Here is a 21,672-nt window from a genome sequence, read left to right on the forward strand (position 1 = left end):
TGATTTTTTGAAAATGATTTACTAAAATAAACAAGTACATTTTCCTTTTCAGTATAAGTTTACATAATTGCATACATTTTTAGTTCTTTCTAGGTGCTTTTGGTAATAAGGCAGCAGCAGGCTGGCGACTAAAACTTTCAGCATTGCTCTGTACACAAGGAGTCAGTGCAAGGGTATTGTATTTTCCAGCAATATACATTTTTACTGAACACATTGAAGATGAACCTCTTTTATTTGATAGTGCTCAAGCAGAAGTGGACTGTAGTGCAATTCTTGCTTATGGGAAAGGAAAGCCTGTACAGTAAAATATGAATGATGCTCAAACCGTGATTTCTTTACCAGAAGCGGTTAATAAAACACTTAGCCACAACTATTTGTGCTTCGTAAAAAACTTATACAAGTTATAAACTAAAACCTCATCTGTAGAAGTTCTCTGTAGGATAGTGTTTACTGCAAGACACACAATGTTTTAGATCTGCTTTGGTGGTAGAACTTCCATGTGCTAGCATGGAAAAATGTTTCCAGAAGAAATGATCCTCTTACAAATCAACAGCCAGCTTCCTGACAAAAGGGAACTGGCAACACTGAAACGCTCATTCCCTTTCTCTGTGAAAGAACAAGCCCTAACAAAGGAGAACATGTATTGTGTTAAAAGCTACAGTGGCACAAAAATCAAAACTGGCCCCTGGACAGGTTCATCAGTTCAATACCCATATTCTCTAGTTCAAGTTTATTCAATCTGGCCTTAACAGACCGTATCAGACTACTAGAGGAGGAGTACTCTGATCATTTCCTTCATCAGTCTTGGTTTAAGTCAGTGAAGCGGGTGCTCCAGTCACTGACTCTTCTTATGGGGAATACACAGGGTCAGAATAAGGATCATGCAAACTTCTTCTTTGTAGCTGTAAATCGTTCCATATACTACAAAGAAAACAAAAAAATCTAAGATTTGGAAATAAATACAAGATTCATTAATATTGAAAGCAGCTAAGCTTCTGCTCTCAGACTCAAAAGCACTCTGCATCTAAAACATATTTTCATCTCCCAGACATAATCATTTAATTAAAAAAAAAAAAAACCCAAAATTTTCTGCCATTTGCTCTAATTCAGATCAATGTTCTAGAAAGAAAGTCCTCACAATGCTGAACAGTCAAGGATGAACTAACATTAAACAGTTAAGAATGCTGCATAATAGGAAAGATCCATTATTTTTTGTCCCATCAAAGTGAAGACACAGACCTGTCATCATCAGCTGCCCCTCAAAAGATGCTGATGAAAGAACACTGATCCTGAATCCTATGAGAAAGTTCATCTTTGAAGAACTCTTGAAGGTATTTTCAGAGATTAGTTACAAATCCAGTACCAACAACAATGCCAACAGACTGTTTGCGCTTTTATTCACTAGCATAAAAGCTCAGTATTCTGAGGAGGTACCGGGTAAGGACTTCACCATTCTTTAGAAAAAAGACAAAAAAAAAAAAAGACACCAACCTTGTCATAACCTTCTAGTTCTCTGAGTTTCTTGATTTCAAAGAGGTTGCCTTCTACTGCAAGCAGTGAGATCTGGGAATCACTGAGGATACTTTGAGGAAGCATGCTGAGTTCTAGGCAGTTTTCTTCTAAACGCAAGACTTTGAGGCGTGGACAGTGGGAGATCTGCACTGAGATCTGGGAAATCTGGTAGAAATAAAGTAACACAGAAAAATGGGATTAAAATGTTAGTGATGCATGATTAAGTGATTTGTTTCAGACTAATATGGAACAATTACCATGCTGTAAATATAAAAAACATTAGCAATAACTACTTAACAAAAATGCACAAGCAACAGTAATAATGATCAAAAGTGCAAGTAACTTTTTTTTCTTCCATGATGACAGGCAACCTACACATTTGTTTATCAGATTCCTCCTCAAGAACTGTTCAAATAATTTTTTGTATGACTAAATTCAGGATTTGTTAGTTAGTCAAATCAGGCAGTTGGATGTATCAGTACATAAACTGTACTCATGATCCCTCGTTTCTATTGTGTCCAGGATATATCTTTTAGCTATAAAGTTTTGATGGTCTCAGTTTCTGTTCTGTGGATGTACTAAGTCCAAGATAAACCGTGTCCTAAATCTACATGCCCATAATATCTCAGTTAACAGACCTGATTCTGATTCAAATTGAGTTCGATAGCCTGCAATTCTCCCACAGTGTCGGGCACATTTTGGATCTGGTTTTTGGAAAGATCTACCACATCCAAGTGGCGAAGACCGGAGAGCTGTGTAGGCACAGTCCGAAGCTGGTTTCCAGAAAGGCTCAGGGTTTTGAGAGCTGAAAGTTGTCCAAATGCAGCTGGTAGCTGCCTCAAGTGATTGCCATTCAAGTGTAGTGTTTCCAGTTTTTTCAGTTTACACAGCTCCTCAGGTAAAGCAGCTAGAAATAAATGACAGAACAAAGAGATGACCTAAACAAAGAGCAGTAAACATTCATACCCATTTCATTCAAATAAGTTTCTGCATGAAAAACCGTGCTATGTTACAGTAATTTCTCACAGGATTCCTCCCCATTTTCCAGTGAAGGCACAGATCCCTGCACAGAAACTTAAACCCGCTGACAACACATGCTTTTTAACCATCTTCCATAAGCATCCTAAAAATAATCTGCAGACAGGGCAAATCTTCAAGTCACAGGCTGAAAATGCTATCCTGAGAGGCTTTTAGCCTATCAGTTACACTCCTTACTAACCACTTTGTCGGCGTACGCTATGACATTTGAAGTTACCAAACAATTCACAGCTTCAGGTCTGGGCAGCCCTTTGAAGGTATTACTCAACTCACTCTAAAGGTGCTACTCAACTGTACTAAACCATCTAACATGGTTAAACCTTCAGATCAGACAAGTCACAGCACAGAAACATTATGGTTTTAAGTACTTACATGTCATTGTAAAACTGATAATACAACTAAGTTGGCAACTAGTTTTGAAGAATTTATGGTTTGGGGTTTTTTTTCATGTACATGAATTTCAAAGATTTCAGTTTAGGTAACTAAATTCCCCATTTATATTCTGTGAGAGTTAAATCATTACATTTAGTTTCTGATCAGAGCAGACAGTTATTATTTTTAAAATCTGTGGAGATATTAATTAGCAGGCATACTCAGTTTGTTGTTGTTTAGAACAAGGCTCTTCAAAAAGGAAAATTTTCCAATGAGTGGTGGCAAGAGCTCTATTTTGTTGTTCGACAAGTCTATTGTCCTTAAGTTGCTTGTTAGCTTCTGCAGATCTTCAGGAAACTATGGAGGAAAAAAAAGATACAGAATTTAAATAGTGGATATGATTTTGAATGTTCAAGTTACACAGCTTAAAATTCTAATTGAAATTTGTATCGCTATGACATACTGTCATATGTATCACCATGTCCAGTCACCACAGTGTGCAACTAAGTTGGCAAATTTGCTTAATACATACTTTAAAAAATACTTTTTCATCTGAGTAAGGGAAGAGGGATATAAAGGAGACAGTCTAACATCTAGGAAGAGTAGTTTTTTATCCAAAGAATTTAAATTAAAAAGGGAGAAGGAAGTATACCATGACACAAGCTCCTTTATGTTTTAGTCCTCTTGTGTGTTCCTCTTAAACATCCCTGTCATTTAAAAATATTCTACAGGTAGTTAACAACCCTACTATATCTTAGCAGAGTAGGATTGGGATGTTTTTCTCTTGCTTTCCTTTTTAAATTATTATGTAAACCATTTTACTTATTCTTATTTACATCCTGTACCACTTTAATCCGCACTTGGCACTGAGCTGAAAAAAACACGAAAAACCTGACAATCACCATCAGCGAGACCTGGTCAACAGGCCAGTGGTTTTGATTCTCCTTTGGTTTGGCAGAGGAAAAGGGAAGTGAGAAGATAGGATAGTGCAAGAAGATACTTGAGAAAAGTCTTGGAAAATTACTGCATTATAGAGTTATTTTGGCCATCCTGTGAATTTGGCTTATCCTGTGTTACTTGACATATGGTTCCAGGACATTCTATGTTCTTCTGCAGTTGAGTCAAAGTCAAGACAGTTTCTGATATAATAAACTTCAAGATGCTTGCAGCCCAGTGAACAGCCTGTACAGACTATTCATATGACTACAGTTAAATACAGCATAAGTATGTATACATGACAAACTGTGCAGTATCTTTCTAGTTAACAATACGGTTATAAAGTTTATGGGTTTTCCCTCAAGTTTACAGCCCTTTTTTTAAAAAGCACAACATCATAACTAGTACTTCTTGAACATACGTGCACTCTAAACTCATAAGCATACATGTGCCCTGACAGATAAATCCTCAATCTGAAGACAGTGCAAGCATAAATCTCCTCTGCAAAAAGGAAAAAAATCTTGAGATAATATTATCCATCACTGTTTATGAGAAATACATGTGTACAGTCCATTATGACAATGAGGTGGGAATTTCTCTCCAAAAGTGCCAGCCACGCATACAAACAGCCACGTTTCCCCTACAATTACATTACCTCTGTAAGTCCCTTTCCTGTTAGCTGAAACACACCAGTTTTCTGTGCTGTCTCCAGGTGGGCTTTTAATGCACTATTTCCCATCCTAACAGTTCTGTCAGGCGTACAGAGTTTGAGCGATAGTCTCAGCCAGTTTCTCTCAGTTATTCTGCGCAACAGAACTTCAATCCAAAGTCTCTGTGATAAAGCAAATGTAAAAAGTCACTTTATGTGTACTGTCTTCAACACTACAAGCATTGCAACATACTGAACCGTTTCACTGCTGCATTTTCATCTCTCTCATAACTAAAACCTAGAACTTAAAAGATTTACCTTGCTTAAGGTACCTTTGTTACAGCAGTTTGAATATTGAAATGATGCAACAAGTCCAGTTAAACCTAAGTGGAAAAATTGCATACTTCCCACATTTCATTTCTTTCAGGGCCCTATAGTGCAAGAAGATTCTTCATAGAGACTAGCTGTGATTTTAGTGGCATCTACCAGCACTGACCTGCTGTCAACATTACAGTTTTGTTTGTTTTTTTGGAAACATTTAATTTAGAGACTTGACTCCTCTGCTGTGACTCTAGATGCAGATAGAGGAAATCCATCTCCCGTAACCCACCAGGGTTTAATCCCCAGGACAAACTAAGCCAGGTTACAGGCCGAAGGCTTAGCGTCAGGTTTGCAGCCGGGAGGTGGGGAATAAAGCCTAATACAGCAGGCAAACAGCCGGGACGAGGAGACCAAGAGAAGCAAAGGCGGGTCAGCAGGACCCTCGGCAAGGGAAGCAGCCAGCAATGACCCGCTACAGGCCCCGGTCGCCTCGCCTCAACCCCTCCCCGGCTGCTCCGGCCCCACCGGGGCCGCTTGGCCCTCGCCCCGGTCCCAGCACCAGCACCGCAGGGAGCTCCGGCGGGGACGGCCCGGCCCGACCCGACCCGACCCACCTGTACAGGCGTCGCTGGCCGACGCTCCGCGGCGGCGGAGCCCCCAGCCCCGCCCTCACCGTTCGAGAACCGACGCTCCAGAGCAGTTGCCGGCTCCCCGGGAACCGGACGCGAGTCACCCGCCCCTTTCCTGTCACACCCAACATGGCGGCCGCCCGCCGGCCATGGGTGCCGCCATCCGCCCGGGCTTCCGGGACACCCAGCATGGCGGAGCGCCGCCGCCCCGCTTCCGCAGCGACGGCGGCCGCCAGACCTCGGCCCCGTGGGGCGGCCGGGTCCGGGCGGAGGACGCCGGCGCCGAGCCGGCAGCTAGGCGCGAAGGGCCGTGAGGAGCGGAGCGGCGCCGCGGCCGCCTGCCGCCCCTGGCAGCTGGGGCAGCCCTCGGCGGTGGCCACCCTGCTGCAGCGGTGCCTGGCGGCGGGCGCCGTCAGCCAGGTAACGGCCGCGGGGCCCCGAGGGGGCCACGCCGGAGCAGCCGCGCAAGATGGCGGCAGTGGTGGCGTGAGGGAACCGGCCTGCGGGGAAGGTCCGGAGAGGCCGGGGCGCGGGCGGGGGCCGGCAGCTCGCCCCTGCCCCACGGCAGCTCGCCCCTGCCTCACGGGCAGCCTCACTCCGGGCTGCCGGCTGCGTGTCCTGAAAGGAGATTGCGCTGAAAGTGCTAAACCTGTTACTGTTGGCCCAATGCTTGTTAATTTGAAAGACAGAGAAGTTTTTCCGTTTATCGGGGGATTTCTTACGTTTTGGGCTGGTGGCAGCTTTCCTTACAGAGATCACCGTGCCCTTGGGTGGGTATTTTTCTGAAGCCTAGGCATTTTATCTTCATTCGTGTTCCTTTTCCTCAAATAAGGCATGTTAGTTTTATGACTTCTTCAGATGACATTTACTGTATTGCATAGTGCAACAGATTAACAGTAACTGGACTATTAAAAGCCAGGCCTGAGAATTTGCCTGACGGCATTTTTGTTCCCTGTCTTGCTGCTGGCTGCATTTTATCCTATTGTTTTTCTCTGACAGGAGACATTGGATTTAACCTGTAGAAAATCCCCATGCTTTGTGAAATTCTCAGAGGTGGAAAAAATGGCAAACATGCGAGCTGAGATCAATGAGGTACAGCCTTTACAGTTGTCAGTGTACACTCAACACTTCAATACTTAAAGAGAATACATGGCACCTGATGAGGTATTGGACTGCCATGTGCTATTGTTTCACTTTTTGCAGGTTTTTAAACAGTTTAGCTGTTCAACAGTTGGCGCTTTTTCCCCAGTGGACCAAGCTGTTACGAAGAACAAAATTACGAAACACAAGTTTTTGGTATAATTGGAAAGATGCAACAGCCTGCATCTTTGACTGAAGCGTTACCTGAAGCTTTCTGAAAAAAATGAAGAACAAATAAGAATTTGTAGTTGGCTTCAATTCATGAAAATGTGGGGGTTTTATGAGCAACTAGACCATTTTGTTGGTTAGCAAGAGGTAACCTCAGTCACTTCCTACTGCCTGATCTGGCTGGTGTCTTGTATTTTATGATGTTTTCTGAGCATTTGTTCGCTGGCACAAAACTGTGCTTGTTAAGTTACACAATGTGGCCTCCAGCAGCTACAAAGCCTTACTGCAAAGCAGTGTGACAAATTCACCATTTAATTTTTGGAGAGTGAGTTAAACAGCTGTCATCATCCTGTATTGACAGGCAGAAGGAATGAATGGTTTCCAGCTCCCAGGAAGGTGGCTACTTAGCCTCCTTTGCTGGAAGCTTTTACTTACAAAGTACTCTCTCTGACAAATGTTCAGTATGCTGTGAGTGAAGCAGGTTTATTTTTGTCCTCTCCTCAGTGATCAAGAAAACCAAAGCTATAGTTCTCTGTGTGTCCCGAGAGACTGATGTGTCATCCTTTTCTATGCTTTCCTCAGTCTTCTCTTGTTTAGCCAAAATGACCACAACTCTTTCGGCCACAGGAAGGTATCTGCTGCTCTTGTGCTGGTTTATCATTGGAAAGAATTAAAGCTGGGAGTTTCACCTGAGAGAGCTTCTTCCACAGCTAAAAAAACCCAACACAACACAAACTAGTCTTTGCTACAAGGAGGAAACTTGGGACTGTGAGAGATTCTTTAGTAGAATATAGACTGAAATGGCTTTGGGGGAGACGTAAGTTTCTGTGGTTTAGGAATGAATTGCAGGATCTGTCTTTTCTGGCACGAATTCCCAATAAATCACTAAATTGTTTTAGTTTTTTTAAAACAGTCTTTTCCTGTTGACCAAAAAAGCCCCACCTAGTAGTACAAACACTCTAGAGAGTGTGATAACATGATCTCATGCAAATGCTGGTGCTCTTTCACACATGTTCTCTCCCCCGTGCTCCCACTTTCTCCCTTTCTACTTCCTCCCCCACCCCAAGAGAGTCAACAGTATCTGGATAAGTATGTTAAAAATGTGTTTTCATTCGGTGTTGTTATTGTAGAAGAAACTGAAAGCTGAAATTCTGCAGTTGGAGAAGGAGATAGCAGATATTGCTCACCCTTTTTACTTAGGTAAGTGCATTTGTACTTTAGAAAAACCAAGAGTGTTAAATGGCTTTATCAGCAGATTAACGTTTCATCTGAGTACATGGCACTTCTAGAAGTTATTGCAGCTGTCTCCACGGGATAGCTTGTTAGAGGTGGCAGGTGTTTTACTAGCCTGAAGAATGCTTCAATACTATTTGAACTTGCACCCTCTGCTGTCTCAGTAGAAGCTCCGTGTCTAATTCATTCTCCAAAAAAGTTGTGTGTGTGGTCAGCTCCCTGTGGTCAGTGGAGCAGCAGGAGTTCTGAGATCATCAGTAACCTGATTTGCTTCCCTTGGCCTGTGTGCTACTTTGCTGCTTTTCCAGTAACTCAGTGTATTTCTGCTGCATTTGTACGCCCCTAAAATTACTTAGATTTTTATTTTAGTATTTTGGGAGCATATTTATTCATTTCTCTATTATTTCACAGTTTTTCCACTATGATTTGATGGATGTTTAAAAACGTTCTAGCTTGCTACTACTGTGTTAAGATAGTGAAGTGTATTGTAATACTGCAGTGCTATGGTATAGTTGTCGGCTTCATCTCAAAGGCAGTTTACTTTGTAGATAATGTAAAACAATAAACAAAGCTATATCTCTAAAAAGTAGGTGTTACGACTTCAAGGTGCACTCTGATATTAAGTCCTACACACTCCAGAAAAAGTAATTCTGATTAATGGTATCTTTCTTGAGTGTAAACTGTCCAGTGCAATAGATCAGACTTTTTCTTTCTGTCTTTCTCTGGAAGAAATTTTGCTCTTGTTTTAGCAGGACAATAGGTACAACTTTGCAATTTCATTTTATAGGCAAAAAATGCGAGATTTTGCAAGATATGAACAGACACTTGGAAGCTGTACTGAAAGAGAAGAAGGCTCTTAGAAAGAGGTTGATAATGCCCAGATGTCAGGAGACCCTGCCTATTGAGGCTACTTTCCACAAGTAGGCATAGAAAAATATTGTTCTTTGTTTGCATGAGTCCAAATTAATCTGAATTAATAAAATCACATGCTTTCATTCATTTTGCCATCAGTAAGAATAGAAATAAAAAATGCTAGCAGAACCTCAGCTAAAAACTAGTAGTGTACTCATTGTTAAATTCATAGAAAGGTAGTGATACATATTTTTATGAATATTTGCTTAGGTTATTGGTCTTCTGAAGATTACAGAATAATTTGTGATGTATTGTTTTAAACAATGTGTTAAATGCTTGATTGATTATGGTTCCCCATAGGTAGGAATTGTTGCTTTAGCATTTGGTGTCTTCCTTCCACTGTGACCTGTGACTTGCTCAGAATAAATGTGTGAATGATTCCCAGACAAGCATAGTGCATGTTTTAAAAATAAGTCTTTCTCATGATCTAAAAACCTAGTCCAGTTACTGAAGTGCATATTCACTTCTGTAATTCCTGCCCTACTTGTTGCTGAGACTCATAAAAGAAGTGTAATTGCAGAGGGATTAATTAGACGGTTAGGAACTTGCATAAAACTGGAAGACTAAGAGGACTTTCCCCACAGGGGAAAGAAATAATAGCTTGGAAGTATTAAATCCTCATTGTTTTGCACAACTTTTGAGTAGGTGACTCATTCTTGGTTACAGGTATGTAGTAGAGTTGTTGAATGAGGCGGTGACTTTCATTGAGAAGCTTGAAAGCCATTTGCAGACCGTAAGAACCATGCCTCAGATACCAAACATCATGAAGAATATGGTGAGTAGCAAAAGAACTGAGCCGTCTGTCTCCTCCAGCATTGAGAATTCAGTGCTGTTTCGTTGTTTAAGTTATTTTTATGTCCTGTTAGATTGACAGAATGTATAGAGATGAAATCCAACTCTTTTCTGTTTCAGGACACTGCTTTGACAAAAACAGAGGTGCTCGTGATGGACTTGGAGGAGCTGGCAGACCAAATACTGAAATGGGGAGAATGGCAAAAAGAAGTGTATTCTGACAGCATCTGCAATACTGCTGGATTGGACTTTGGCTTATCTTTAACCTAACAAATCGTTTTCCTCAAATAGGATGGCCATTCAAAAAACTACTTTTTTACAGTCTTCTGTGAAAACTACAACATAGTTGTGCTTTAATCCAGCAGGGACTTTGTAGGTAGTTATGTTTCTGTTCTTATGTAACAGTTCTCCAACTATTAAAAAAACAAAAACAAAAGGACAATGAGCAAGTAGCTCATAGGAAGACGGACTACTGAGAAGACTGTTGAGTTCCTTTTTGAAATAGTTGGACAGGATTCCCTTGGAGCCTGTATCTTCTTTGATATTTTTTTGTGCACTTACTATAGTGTCTCTTATTAATTTTTATAAGCATCTTGATAATACACTGTATTTTGTATGTTATAAAACCTCAATAAAAGAGTTCGATTTCAAGAGCTCAGTTTCTTGGGTTCTATTTTGTGATAAAATTCTGTAATTACAAGAACAGTGCAAAGTCTTAGGTCCCAGCTTATGCTTCCATAGGAGTTCTAACCAAGAAATTAAACTAGTTTTAAATTACTGTTTATTATGGCTATGATGTGGTTTTGTGGGAAAGCAGGGAACAGATTTGGTGATACATGGCAGATGTACTGATTTGCAAGCCATGCTTCTATGATAGTGATAAATATATTCTTCAGTCTCTTCTGTTGCTTGCCCTATTTTCAGTGCCCCCCTCCCACCCGAATAAAACTCTTTTTCCATGAGTATGACTGACAATTCAGCAAAAGCAATGATTGTTCCAGTTTGCAGCCTTAGCAACTTCCATGTCATGAAAAGATTTGTTGGTAAAATGTCACTGGCAGGCCATCTATAAACCAGGATAGTTGGTTGTCTTTGGAGGATGTTCAGTCTTGTATTCAGGATACAGAGCAAACTGGAAGTGGTGCAGATGTATTCCTTTCCACCATTGTATCGTTTATGTTATCTGAATTCATACATCCAACCTGTTGATTTCTATTTCTGAAAAGAAGAGCCCTTTGTTTTTTGAAAGTAACCACCAGATGGCTCAGTACCACACAAATTTCACTGTAGTTTCTCTACTGCATAAAAAAGTAGAATTAAGGAAGAAATCTTTGGTTCTTTGAGCACCCTGTGGTCTGGCTTGCTTGTAATTGGTCTACTCCATAATCGAAATTGTCTGAGAATCCCATTTTAATCTTTGTAGACTATATCCATCTGCGGGGTGTGATGACAAGGTGCGTAGCTTAACAATTCTCTAGTATGCTCCATAAGTGTAGCTGATGTTCCTCTCTGCTGCTCTTGAGGAAAGTTAAGCGGATAGAAACAATTTGCATTAAGTCAAGCAGAATGTTAGTAGATAGGATATGAGAATATAAGCTTGCGTTTGAGTCCCATAAACTTTAATGGGATCTTTCTGTGAACACTTGCTGTACGTATGCAGGACTTGGGTCCAAATCCCATGTCACTGCTGTTTCACATGGAAATGAAGGTCTTTCACACAATTGCAGAGGAGCTGGCATTTTTACTGAAAACGCTTTGCACATTCTGTGAAATGGGAAGAAACAGGATCCAGACTTCTGGAATCATTGTCATGTTCATCTATCACAGACTTAACCTCTCATTGTCTTACAGTGATGATTTAGGTCAGGCAAATTAAAGCTGTTGTAATATAATGCTTCCAGAAGTGGGATGACAACATTTCTAGTTTGTTTGTTCATTATAATTTCTTGAAGTGAAGACAAATAGGTGGTTTTGCCATATCCCAAAGAGTCAAGCATATTTTTTTCTTTACCCATTGTTGAAGAGTTGGCTGTGGCGAGGGTACAGTTTAGCTAATGACATTTGCCATTGACTTATCAATTCATTCTTTAGTATAATTAAAGCAATTCTCTATTGAATCTTTGGTATTGAATCTATTGAAGTAAACAGCAATTCGTAGCTTGTAGGTACTCTCATTTAGCATCTCTATGGTGAATCATGAATTGTGACAAGCGTTGGGTCCAAAGGATCCATCCCATGCTTCACTCTGGAAGCTGCCTGTATTGTAGTATCTTTTAATGTAGATTAATGTTTCTGGAGCTTAAGGTAAATTGTCTCATGAGGAGAACTAAAAGTACAAATAAGTAGTACAGTTAAAAGGCAATTTAAACAGAAGTTGTTTAAATGGACTGTAAAACACTTCTACATGATATTCAGATGTAGCTCAGTTTCTCATATTTTGAAATGCAAAACCAGACAAAGTCCAGTTAAAAATGAGTAACAACACTGGCAAAAAACACAAACAGGACTTGTCTGTTGGGCCTGACATCTTGTTTACACCAGTGCTACTTGCTCTCATACCTTCACAATATTGTCAGTAGCTGACAGGGACAATATTCTAAAAGCATTTTTTAAAAACTTTTCATGGTTTTTATATTACTCTTAAGCGCAAACCCTTTATCAATGCAACAGTTTGGTTTCAGTTATAGGTTTTTTTTGAAGTTTGAAAATTTTATTATTATTATAGTGCAACCCCCATAAAGATCAGAGGTTTTCAAAGGAATTGAAAACACTTGAGAGCTTTCCTTTAGCCCTAGTGAAGAAGGGATACTTACTTTCCTTAAATTACTGTCCAACTACTTAAATGTGGAATGCTTTGCCCTTTAAGCAGTGCTGGTTTTCTGATGGCCCTCACGTTACTGGGAAAAGAAATGTGACCAAACGTGCGTGGGATCAGGTTGGCAGTTCCTCACTCCTCAGACGGGTTGGTTTCCCGGGGGTCGTGCCTAGCGCGTAGTTTCATGGCAGCACACACCTAAATGGGACTGTCGGCATTAAACTTTTAAGTAAAATCCGTGTGGTTGTGCTGCTGCAAACAAGAATTCGGTGGTGCTGCCGGGGGGAGCAGGGGTATCCCCGGCCATTTTAAGCGTGAAACCACCGCCTCGAGGTCTGGAGGTCCCGTTCTCCCGGGCGGACCTGTTTTAGGCGGAAAAAAAAGCAGTTTGGGTGCTGGGAGGCTGCTGTAGGGAGCGTTTTCCTGACACCCCCCCCCGCCCCTCTCCGGCCGGGGAGGTTTCCCGGGGTCCGCCCCCACCCTCGGCGACTGGGCGGGGCGAGAGGCTCGGCCCCTCCCCCGGGGCGGGGAAAGTGGCCCCGCCCCGCCCCGCCCCTCGCCGGGCGCCGGGCGGCGCGCCGGGGGCGGGATGCGGGGCCGGGGCCGGGGCCGGCGGGCCTGAGCCGAGCCATGGCTAACGTCAAGGTGGCCGTGAGGGTCCGGCCTCTGAGCAAAAGGTGCGACGGGGCGGCTGGCGGGGAGCGGAGGGAGGACGGAGAGGTGCCGGCGGCGGCGGCAGGGGGGCAGTTACGGGGAGGCAGCGAGGGGTGGTCGGGTGCCGCTGCTCCTGTCATCGGGGAGGGGGTGGCCGCTGCGGGGGGGGCTTAGCTGGGACCGAGGGAGGGACAGCAGGCGCTGGGGAGCTTAACGGTGAGATGCGAGGAGTGGCAGGACTCCTCTGGCCGGGTGCTAAAGAGCTTGGAGAGTTCTCTTGCAAAAGTCACCCACCGGTGCTGTTAGGCTGACTTCCCTCTTCCTGAGCTCCCCAAAATAGGACAATTGTCATCCAGTGTCAGGGAATCTTCCCTTCCCCTTCTGATGTTGCTGTTTTTTCCAGCGGGAGGCAGAGCCGGATATTCCCATTGTAGCTCAGCTCCGCTCCCACCCCGGCTCGCTTGGCTCCAATAGAAATCCCAAAAGCTAGATGATAGGGCTTGAAGACAACTCCCACAAACAAGAGGATGCCGTAGCACAATGCTCTGGTGTTGTTTGGGTATAATACATAATTAAAACCTTGAAGACTTTGGAAATTCGGGGAGGAAAAGAAAGAAAAAGCAAGCAGCCAAAGTTAGAGTGGTTGGTAATTTAGTCCTCTTGTTAGAGACATGCAATAGTACTTCAGGCTGAAATGGTTTGAAAAGTGCTACAAGCTCTGAGGGCCAGTCTTTGATTTGATGCTGCCTTTCTTTTTAGCGTGAGTCCCTCACATTGTTTTCTCACTGCATTGACTTCTGTGGTAAATAACGCTTTCATGTAGTAAATAAAATGATTCTTGAAGAGTTGCCCAGTCAGAAGACTAGCCTAGGCATTTAGCCGGCAGTACATCAGTGTATTTTGGACTCTTTAAGTTCTTATTTGTGTATAGATTTTATTTTTTTTTTTCAAGAAAAGATACCAGAGAGTGTTGAGTAAAAGAAAAAAACCCACCCAAAACAAACCTGCTAGTCTTAACAGAAAAGGGAAAGGTGGGAAGTAATTTATAGGTTTTCAACATATTTTACCTTTAACTCAAAGCTAACTGTTTTAAAAAATACTCTGTTCATAATTTAATTTGAAAACATGTTTGGGTAATATAGAACTCAATTGTTGTACAGCTGTGAATGGAACAGATTTTAATAGATATTGACGTATTATGAGTTGTGGCATTGAAGTAAGCTGTTTAACCTTTCATTGCTTGGTGTTGCTTTAGTGTTGAAGATACTATTTGATTTTTATTTTTGTCTGTATTGTTAGTCATTCTTAGCATTTACTGGTTAAATAAATTGCCATTATGCTCTCTAGAAATAAAAAGCTCTATTGAAAGTATTTAAAACGCTGACTTGGCAATGTATTGCATTGTGCAGTCAATGACATTTGTTTTTCACACAATTGCATTTGGCTGTCTATTTGCAGTTATGTCGTGGACCTAGTAGGGTCTCCTGTTTATATAAGTTTAAATGAGTGTTTCTTAGTAGCTGGGGAAAAGAGGCCAAAGATTGAATTGGCAGGGGTGTAATCTTCTCTTTCACCAGATCCTCCTCAGTGAGGAGCTTTGCACCATGTCCGTCTTAAATGTTTTTTGCCCTATGGGTAGCATTAAATGGTGCATATATCATTACAGCATTAAACTGCTCTTACAACTCTGTCAGAGAAGGTGTGATAAACAGGAAGACACTTCAATACAGTCAGTGTGGGCAAGCTGTTGGGTAGGGAATGTAGTTTGGAGAGGAAGGTAGGATCAGAAAGGTGGACAGCCTCCTGCCCATGAGAGAAGCTCATCTGGTGCTGAAACACAGATGTTTGTACGAAGGTGAGAGGGGAAACCCAGGGGTTAATGCGGGAAGAGACTGTGAAGTAATTCCATCTACTCAACCTGTGTGGGGTGTAACAGATGGGATGGGGAGGCAGAGGCCAGTCTTATGGTATTTAACCCCAAAGGCAATAGGCCATTTGTTCCTTGTACTGTGTTGCCACAGCTGAGGTCAACAAAAGCATTTCAAGATGGATTTTTGTATTTTATAAATGGGAAGGGGAAGTGATTGGCTATTCTCTGTGAAGGCTCTGGACATGAGAACTTGCTTTCTAGTCTTGACCAAAATTGTACAAATGTAATGACTTTGAGGCAAATACCAAATATCTGAAGGCTTAAAGTAACCTTGATAGACACTGAAAGGACTAAAGCTCTCAGTGGGGTTAAAGGCCTGCTCTTTCTGTTCCAGCTTCTTGTACCACTTCCATATTGTGGTCACACAAACCTCGAACCCTCTCTATACACACACACCGTGATTGCCTCTAACAGGTACTCATGTTGCCAGAGCTCTTTAGGTGCTTTAAAAAGAAAAACTTCCTGCAGAAAGATTTCAGTTCAACTGGATTGTAGTACTCTAATGTGTACAATCGCAGTTCCAGACAAAAATATTACTTTGCTTTTTAAGAGTCCCAAAGTTTGAAAAGCTGTAGGCAAAGGCTAGAACTAGAGGGTTAGGTGGCTTTTTCTAGACTATCATACAAATTTTGCTTCCTCATTGCTTCCTTTCATTTAATTTACAATGGCAGATGAACATTCATTTTCCATCTTAAAATTTACAGAATATTCAGATGTTAAAATATGTTAATACGGGAGTTCATAAAATCCTGCTTTCTGTTTAAAGTTTTGATTTTTTATAAAACATATTAATCACATCTGCAACTTGTTATTTAGCATAAGGCAAAGAGTGGTCTTATTGTTCTGTGCCTGTACGGCGCCCATCACAATGCATTCTTTGACAGAGAGCTCCTATGCACAAATAATCCTTGATAGTTATAAAGCGAGTACAGTTATACAGAATGCAGAAGTTTTTCCTTTGCCTAATCTTTAAATAGCTTGTAGCCAATGTTCTTTATAATGCCATCAGTCACTCTGTAACAGATTAAATGATTTTTTGTCACCCAAACGTTGTCCTTGGAGTAAATTCCCTGAAGTATGTTCCCTGGAGTGACATTGCTTTAAAAAAGTCTTTATTACACATTTACTATTCTACATACTAAAAAAGATTTGTTACTTTGTGGTTATATGGATACTTGTTCTGTGTAAATACATTTCCCCCTCAGTATGAAATATGGAAACTTGAATGGGTGCTATAAATTGACTGTAGCGATAGGTAATAATCAGGTATTAAATAGGAGCTGGGAACTGATGAAACCCCTTGATAGTTTATTTCTGGACATCTTAATGCTTGGTCTACTAGATATTAGGCTTTTGTAAGGAAGGTATGATGTTATTTTTGGCTGTTAGTCAGAAACTGTTGATGGAAACAGTTTCAATGCTAGCATGTAACTATACGAACTATGAATGTTGTTTCTTTTTCTTTCTTGATTTCTGCTGTGGCGTATGCTAACACCACGGTCTGCAGCATGGTGCTGTGGTAGCAGATCTGACCCTACAGACCTGGAAATAGTGTGACTGGCTGAAAAAGAGGGTACATTACCCTTCAAGTATTTCAGTACTGTGTCTAGGGCTCTCCTTGTGCCTGGGTAGCTAGCTCTCTTAAAGCCGTGCTGGGTGTTTGTCCCTGTGGTATCCCATCGCAATTCTAGTACCTAGTTGTGGCTTCTGATTGCTTTTGGGGTGGACCTCAGCCCAGTGTTGTATGAGAGGAGGAAGGGAGGGCTGTGTTAGTGCATCGGAGGCCCTCTGGGAGGGGAGCGGTTGGTGTGTCCAGGACAGTATCATTGGGACCAGAACAGAGCACGGCTGCCTCATGCCTTTTCTTCCACAATCCACTTCTGCATCTTCTGCTCTGTATCCACCTGGCCTCAGTTCACTTGTGCATACCCAGGATGCGTTCCCTTGTCACAGGGTCATTTGAGAGCTGCCACATAAGCAGCCCTAAAGACAGGAAAGAAGGATTTTAAAAAACAGTGCTCTGTACCACAATGAAAAGCCTCATGCCTTACTATAGGATTCTCCTTTTAGCATGCACCAGTGACTAGAAGACATTACATTCCTTCATGGATTGTGGATTGAGGCCTGGGTAAAATCATTCACAGCAATTTTGTTTAACTGAATTGTAAAATTATAGTGGTGTTAGTTAAAACTGTGACGCTAGGGCATGCAAGTCACCCTGTGACACTTTTTGAGAGTTTAAAGTACGTTGCTGGGCCCTGAAGTTTGGGAGCTACTTGTGCAGGATGCTGAAAAACAGAAGACATACTCTGCTGTTGAAAGTATCTTTGCTCTTCAGCTGCCTCTGTGGCCTGGAAAATGAGAAACTGGCAAGGAGCTCTTATTTGAAAGGGTCTTTCCTGGTGTCTTTAATAACTAACAAATGAACTGTCCCATCCTCTATGAACCTCATAGACAGGTCACCTGAAAGAGTTGCTACAGCTTTATTAACCCAAAAGCTGCCCTTTGCCTATTTCTGCTTTGCATTGTTTCCAAGCTGTAACTTGAAGCCTCCTGGCCAGCTGTTTCCCAATCCCCTCAGGAGTTCCTGAGCTTGTCCTCCACACGCTGGCAAATGAGAGCATCAAAAAAATGTCTGGGCAGTTCCAAGAGGCCAAGCTGAACCGCACTGCCATGTGCAGGTGTTTACTATCATATTCTGAGCTGCTGCAGTTGTTTTTCTGTTGCTGCTGCTCAGTATGGCATAGTCCTCTAACTGCCTTCCTGGGATGCAGCAGGTGATGAGGCTTGAGGATGGGATAGTGGTGGAGGAATTAAGCCTGAGGTCCTAAGAACTCAGGTGACAAGCGTGAGCAAGCCCAAGGCAGGGGGAGAATGGTAGGGAAAGTCTCTCACTCACAGTTCCCAGAAACGTGCTTGGTGTGCCAGGCTAACCTGAGCAGCGCGTTGAGCATAGCTGCAGTGAATAGGTGAGAGAGGAGCTCAGCAGACTCGTGCATTATGATGTAAATATGTAAAATTTGTTTCTATTCAAAAGGAAACCTATGTGGAAGAATAAAATTCCTTTAAAAATCATTCTGGAAATGATACAAAGTAAATCACTATTGTTTTTTACTGGGCATGCCTTTATTAATCTGCTGCAGGGTCTCTGCTGTGCTCCATGTCCTTTGTTCTTTGTAATCACATTGTGGTAAGTGTAAGGAAGGATTATTTTGTAAACAAGATTTATTGATGTTTTATAGACTGTGCTATTAGCTATTTCATGCTCATGTATAACCACAAGAACTTAGATACAGCAATATGATATACTGCTGACAAGAGCGATAACTTGTAGCAAATTTTGTAGAAAACATTCCTTGAAACTTATGCATAACAGATGTTAAATGCCGTCTCAAAATAAAATTGAAGCAACATCAGATTGGAGATTATTGTTCTCCCTCTTACCGCCACCAAAACAAATTATTCAAGCATGTTCCTTTTCAAATGTTTATTCTTCTCTAGTTGCTCGCTGCTGCTCTTTTTAAGCACTTTTTGGACCAACCCTATTCAGGTTGTTGCATCTCTGTCTTAAAACTTCATAATGCCACTGTTAAGAGGAATGTATTCTGAGGAAAGATAGCCACAGACGTTTAGGTTAACAGTTCAAAAGCTTTTCCAACTTTAATAAAAAAAAAAAGCCATGACCCTACTTTATTCAAATTGTTGTTGTGATACACTACCTCAAATGTATTTGATGCAAGTGTATAATGACACAAGATATTGACATCATTAGTATTTGTACAGTTTATTTTTGTTTACAACTTGAACTTCTGCTTAAGTTAGCTTTTCTGTGCTTTTTGGATAGTGTTTAAAAAGTGTTTATATTTAACTTTATTGAAAAAAACCCGATGTTTGTGAGGATAGAACATTTATTTTCCTATGTATTCCTAAAGGTAGATGTGAGGATTTTTTTTTCTTCCTTTTGGTACTTACTTAAACTTTGCTCTGTGACCCAAGTGCATGTTGGATAAATTAGCTCTCAATGGAATATTGCTTTAATCTCCATTAACTGCTTTACTGATTGTAATTGGAAATAGCTTCCTTAGAAACCTGTATATATTTTACATTAGCACAATGAATATATTACAGTCAAAAATTCTCTGGAAAATGGACGTAGTATAATTTGGTTTTATAGGCATTCCACATATGTTCCATATGGATGTAATTTTCAAATACAAAATAAAATACTACTTTCTTTGAAGAAAACGACAAAATTGTCTTTGATTTCAAAGGAACCAAAATGTATCTGTGAAAATAAAAGATATAAATACAGGAAAAAACAGGTAACAGTCAAGAGCAGAAAATACCTTTCAGTTTGCTTAGGAGAGTTACATACTTTTCATGCTATTTCAAGGTATAGACTAAGGCAGGCCATTGTACCCAGTATAGTGAAGTGTCTTTCCTCTACCCTGACCTTGTTTCCTTACCCTTCTCAATTGTTTATTTTAGTATACATATTCCTTGTTACCTCAGTGCTGTCGTTCTCTCGCCCCTAGAGAAATGGCAGGCTTTTATCTACTTTTATCTATGTGATAGCGGAGTGCATGTTGTTCCTCTGCGTCCCTCTGTTACACGACAGTCCCTTTCTTCAGGTGCTGGCAGTTGAACTCTGTCCCAAAAGCCGTGGGTTTTGTGGTTGGTACCTGATGGTGGGAAAGAGCTGTCTCAGGCCTCCAAGAGTTCCTGTCTGAAAATCTGTACAGACTGCATTGGTTATGCATTGCTTATGATTTCAAGCTTCTTTTCCACAGAAGAGCTGGGATTTTTTTTTTTTGCAAAAAGTTGAGATTGTAATTTTGTGTTTATAAAGAAGGTCTCTCTCCCAAACCAAATGTGTTTTAATGTTTGTGTATCCTGTTTTGTAACCTAGCCTATTGTTAAGGTTATCTTGACATCTTTTCCCCTCTCTCTTGAATTAGTTATTTTTCTTTGCCTAGTCTATTAAAGTTTCATGTAAACTGTCATTGAGTGGCTGCTCTTGTCGCTTAGTATTTGTTCTTGGCATTAGCAGGTGGTTTTCATAAGACACATCTGTGTTTTTATAAGGATACTGCATCAGCAACCTTTCCCAGATGTATTCTTGCAGTTGCATGAACCAAGCTTTCTACCTTTGGTGAAGGGCAAACTTTCTAGCTCTTTACAGGGCAGGACTCTGCATGTCCTGAGTGGCCACCAGGGCCCATTCCACAGAAGATGATGCTTCTGCTGATGTTCTGTGACAATACTGTCCCTGCACTCATTTAAGCCAGGAGCAGAATTTGTTAACTACTGGTGATTTACTTCCCAGAGTGAGAGACTGACTGTCTCATCTCTTTTTTCACTTCCTTTGTTGCCTGTGCAAAAGCAGGTACAACAATGTCCTAAAACAACAGCAAAAACAGCTTTTGGAAGCCTTCTAACTGGTATTTTGGTTTTTCATAGAACACTTTCCCTCCCAAGTCCTAAAAATGCATTATGAGCATCAGAATGTTTTGGAGCAGGGATCAGATTTTTTGTATGCAGCAAAGAAAAACGGGGCACAATGTCATTAAATAACCTGGCCAGAACCATGTCTTTGCTGGGCTGTTTCATTCTCTAAGACCACATACTCTATCTGAGAGAAGTCATAGTAATGTAAGATGACACGACTGCATGCATAGAGATCGCATCTCCCCTGGGGAATGGTGCAGTGGTTGGATGCTAGCCTTGTGCAATCTTTGTGCAGTCCATGGTGAGACACCACTACTGTGCACGGAGAATTTATGCGAGTTTTGGATAGGATTTCCCCCGTCTCCTTTTCTTTAGTCCTGTGCTCTATGTAAACTTTAAAAAGTGGTGCATTTCTAAAATTTTCCTGCCATCTTCCTATCTGTAGCATAGATTTTAAACAAAACAATGGAGTTTTGCACCTCTGTTTTTAGAATTTAAGGGTTTACTGTAGTAGCTGCTTTTGATACAATTAAAGAGGTACGTAAGCAAGAGGGATGAGACAGTGCATCACTGTCATAGTCATTTATTTAACTATGATCGCAGATTGAAGTTCTGTCCTGGTGGAATGAAAACTGATCACTGTATCCAAATTCTGGTTTGCATGGAAATCATGGCATTTGCACAGAATGTCTTTGATGCAAAAGTCCGTGAATTATACTATCTCATTACTCATTAAACAGCTGGAAAATCAAGGGTGGATGAAACTGGACTGACGGGACTGTAGCTTTGTTTTAAATCCTTATTTCATGCTTCCTTAAATGCTGGTGGTATGACAGATGAAAAGACTTTTTCTTCTCTTCCCTCCTCCCCTCAATGCCTCTGCTTGAAAGAAAGCATCCTTATTCCACAGCTGTTTGAAGCACTGATGGATCATCAGGAGTATTTCTGACTTGGATTGCTGAAGGAAGATGCCTGATGCTCTTGTTCTAGCAGTACAAGACTTCAGAGAAGGTGCAGACAGGAATGCTTTTCTTGTATTGAGGCATTGTATGGGCAGGATTGCAGAGTTTACTGTGAGTGGAGGAGGGCATCCTGTGCTTCCTCTCCTAGCTTATTAATAAAT

General features: G+C 41.4%; 3 protein-coding genes across 3 annotated transcripts in view; 2 read left to right on the top strand and 1 right to left on the bottom strand.

The window, feature by feature from the left end:
- On the bottom strand, positions 1-5,563 carry LRRC57 (leucine rich repeat containing 57). Its single transcript, XM_074824214.1, has 6 exons — positions 5,443-5,563; positions 4,514-4,690; positions 3,144-3,279; positions 2,151-2,419; positions 1,492-1,677; positions 1-921 (listed from the first exon to the last, which is right to left on the bottom strand). Exons 2-6 carry the CDS (start codon positions 4,595-4,597, stop codon positions 880-882), a joined length of 717 nt encoding a protein of 238 aa, XP_074680315.1. The 5' UTR covers positions 4,598-4,690; positions 5,443-5,563; the 3' UTR covers positions 1-879.
- Positions 5,564-5,610: 47 nt separating this feature from the next.
- On the top strand, positions 5,611-10,355 carry HAUS2 (HAUS augmin like complex subunit 2). The gene is made up of 6 exons (XM_074824215.1): positions 5,611-5,877; positions 6,457-6,549; positions 7,896-7,965; positions 8,786-8,918; positions 9,577-9,685; positions 9,823-10,355. The coding sequence occupies exons 1-6, from the start codon at positions 5,647-5,649 to the stop codon at positions 9,970-9,972; spliced, it is 786 nt and encodes a 261-aa protein (XP_074680316.1). The 5' UTR covers positions 5,611-5,646; the 3' UTR covers positions 9,973-10,355.
- A 2,792-nt stretch (positions 10,356-13,147) lies between these two features.
- STARD9 (StAR related lipid transfer domain containing 9) overlaps positions 13,148-21,672 on the top strand; it is a 112,859-nt gene continuing 104,334 nt past the window's right edge. Inside the window, exon 1 of the mRNA XM_074821297.1 lies at positions 13,148-13,287. Within this exon, the coding sequence (XP_074677398.1) occupies positions 13,148-13,287 (140 nt within the window). The remainder of the gene's footprint in view (positions 13,288-21,672) is intronic.

This window comes from Strix aluco, chromosome 4, assembly GCF_031877795.1.
Source record: "Strix aluco isolate bStrAlu1 chromosome 4, bStrAlu1.hap1, whole genome shotgun sequence".
NCBI classification, from domain to species: Eukaryota; Metazoa; Chordata; class Aves; order Strigiformes; family Strigidae; genus Strix; species Strix aluco.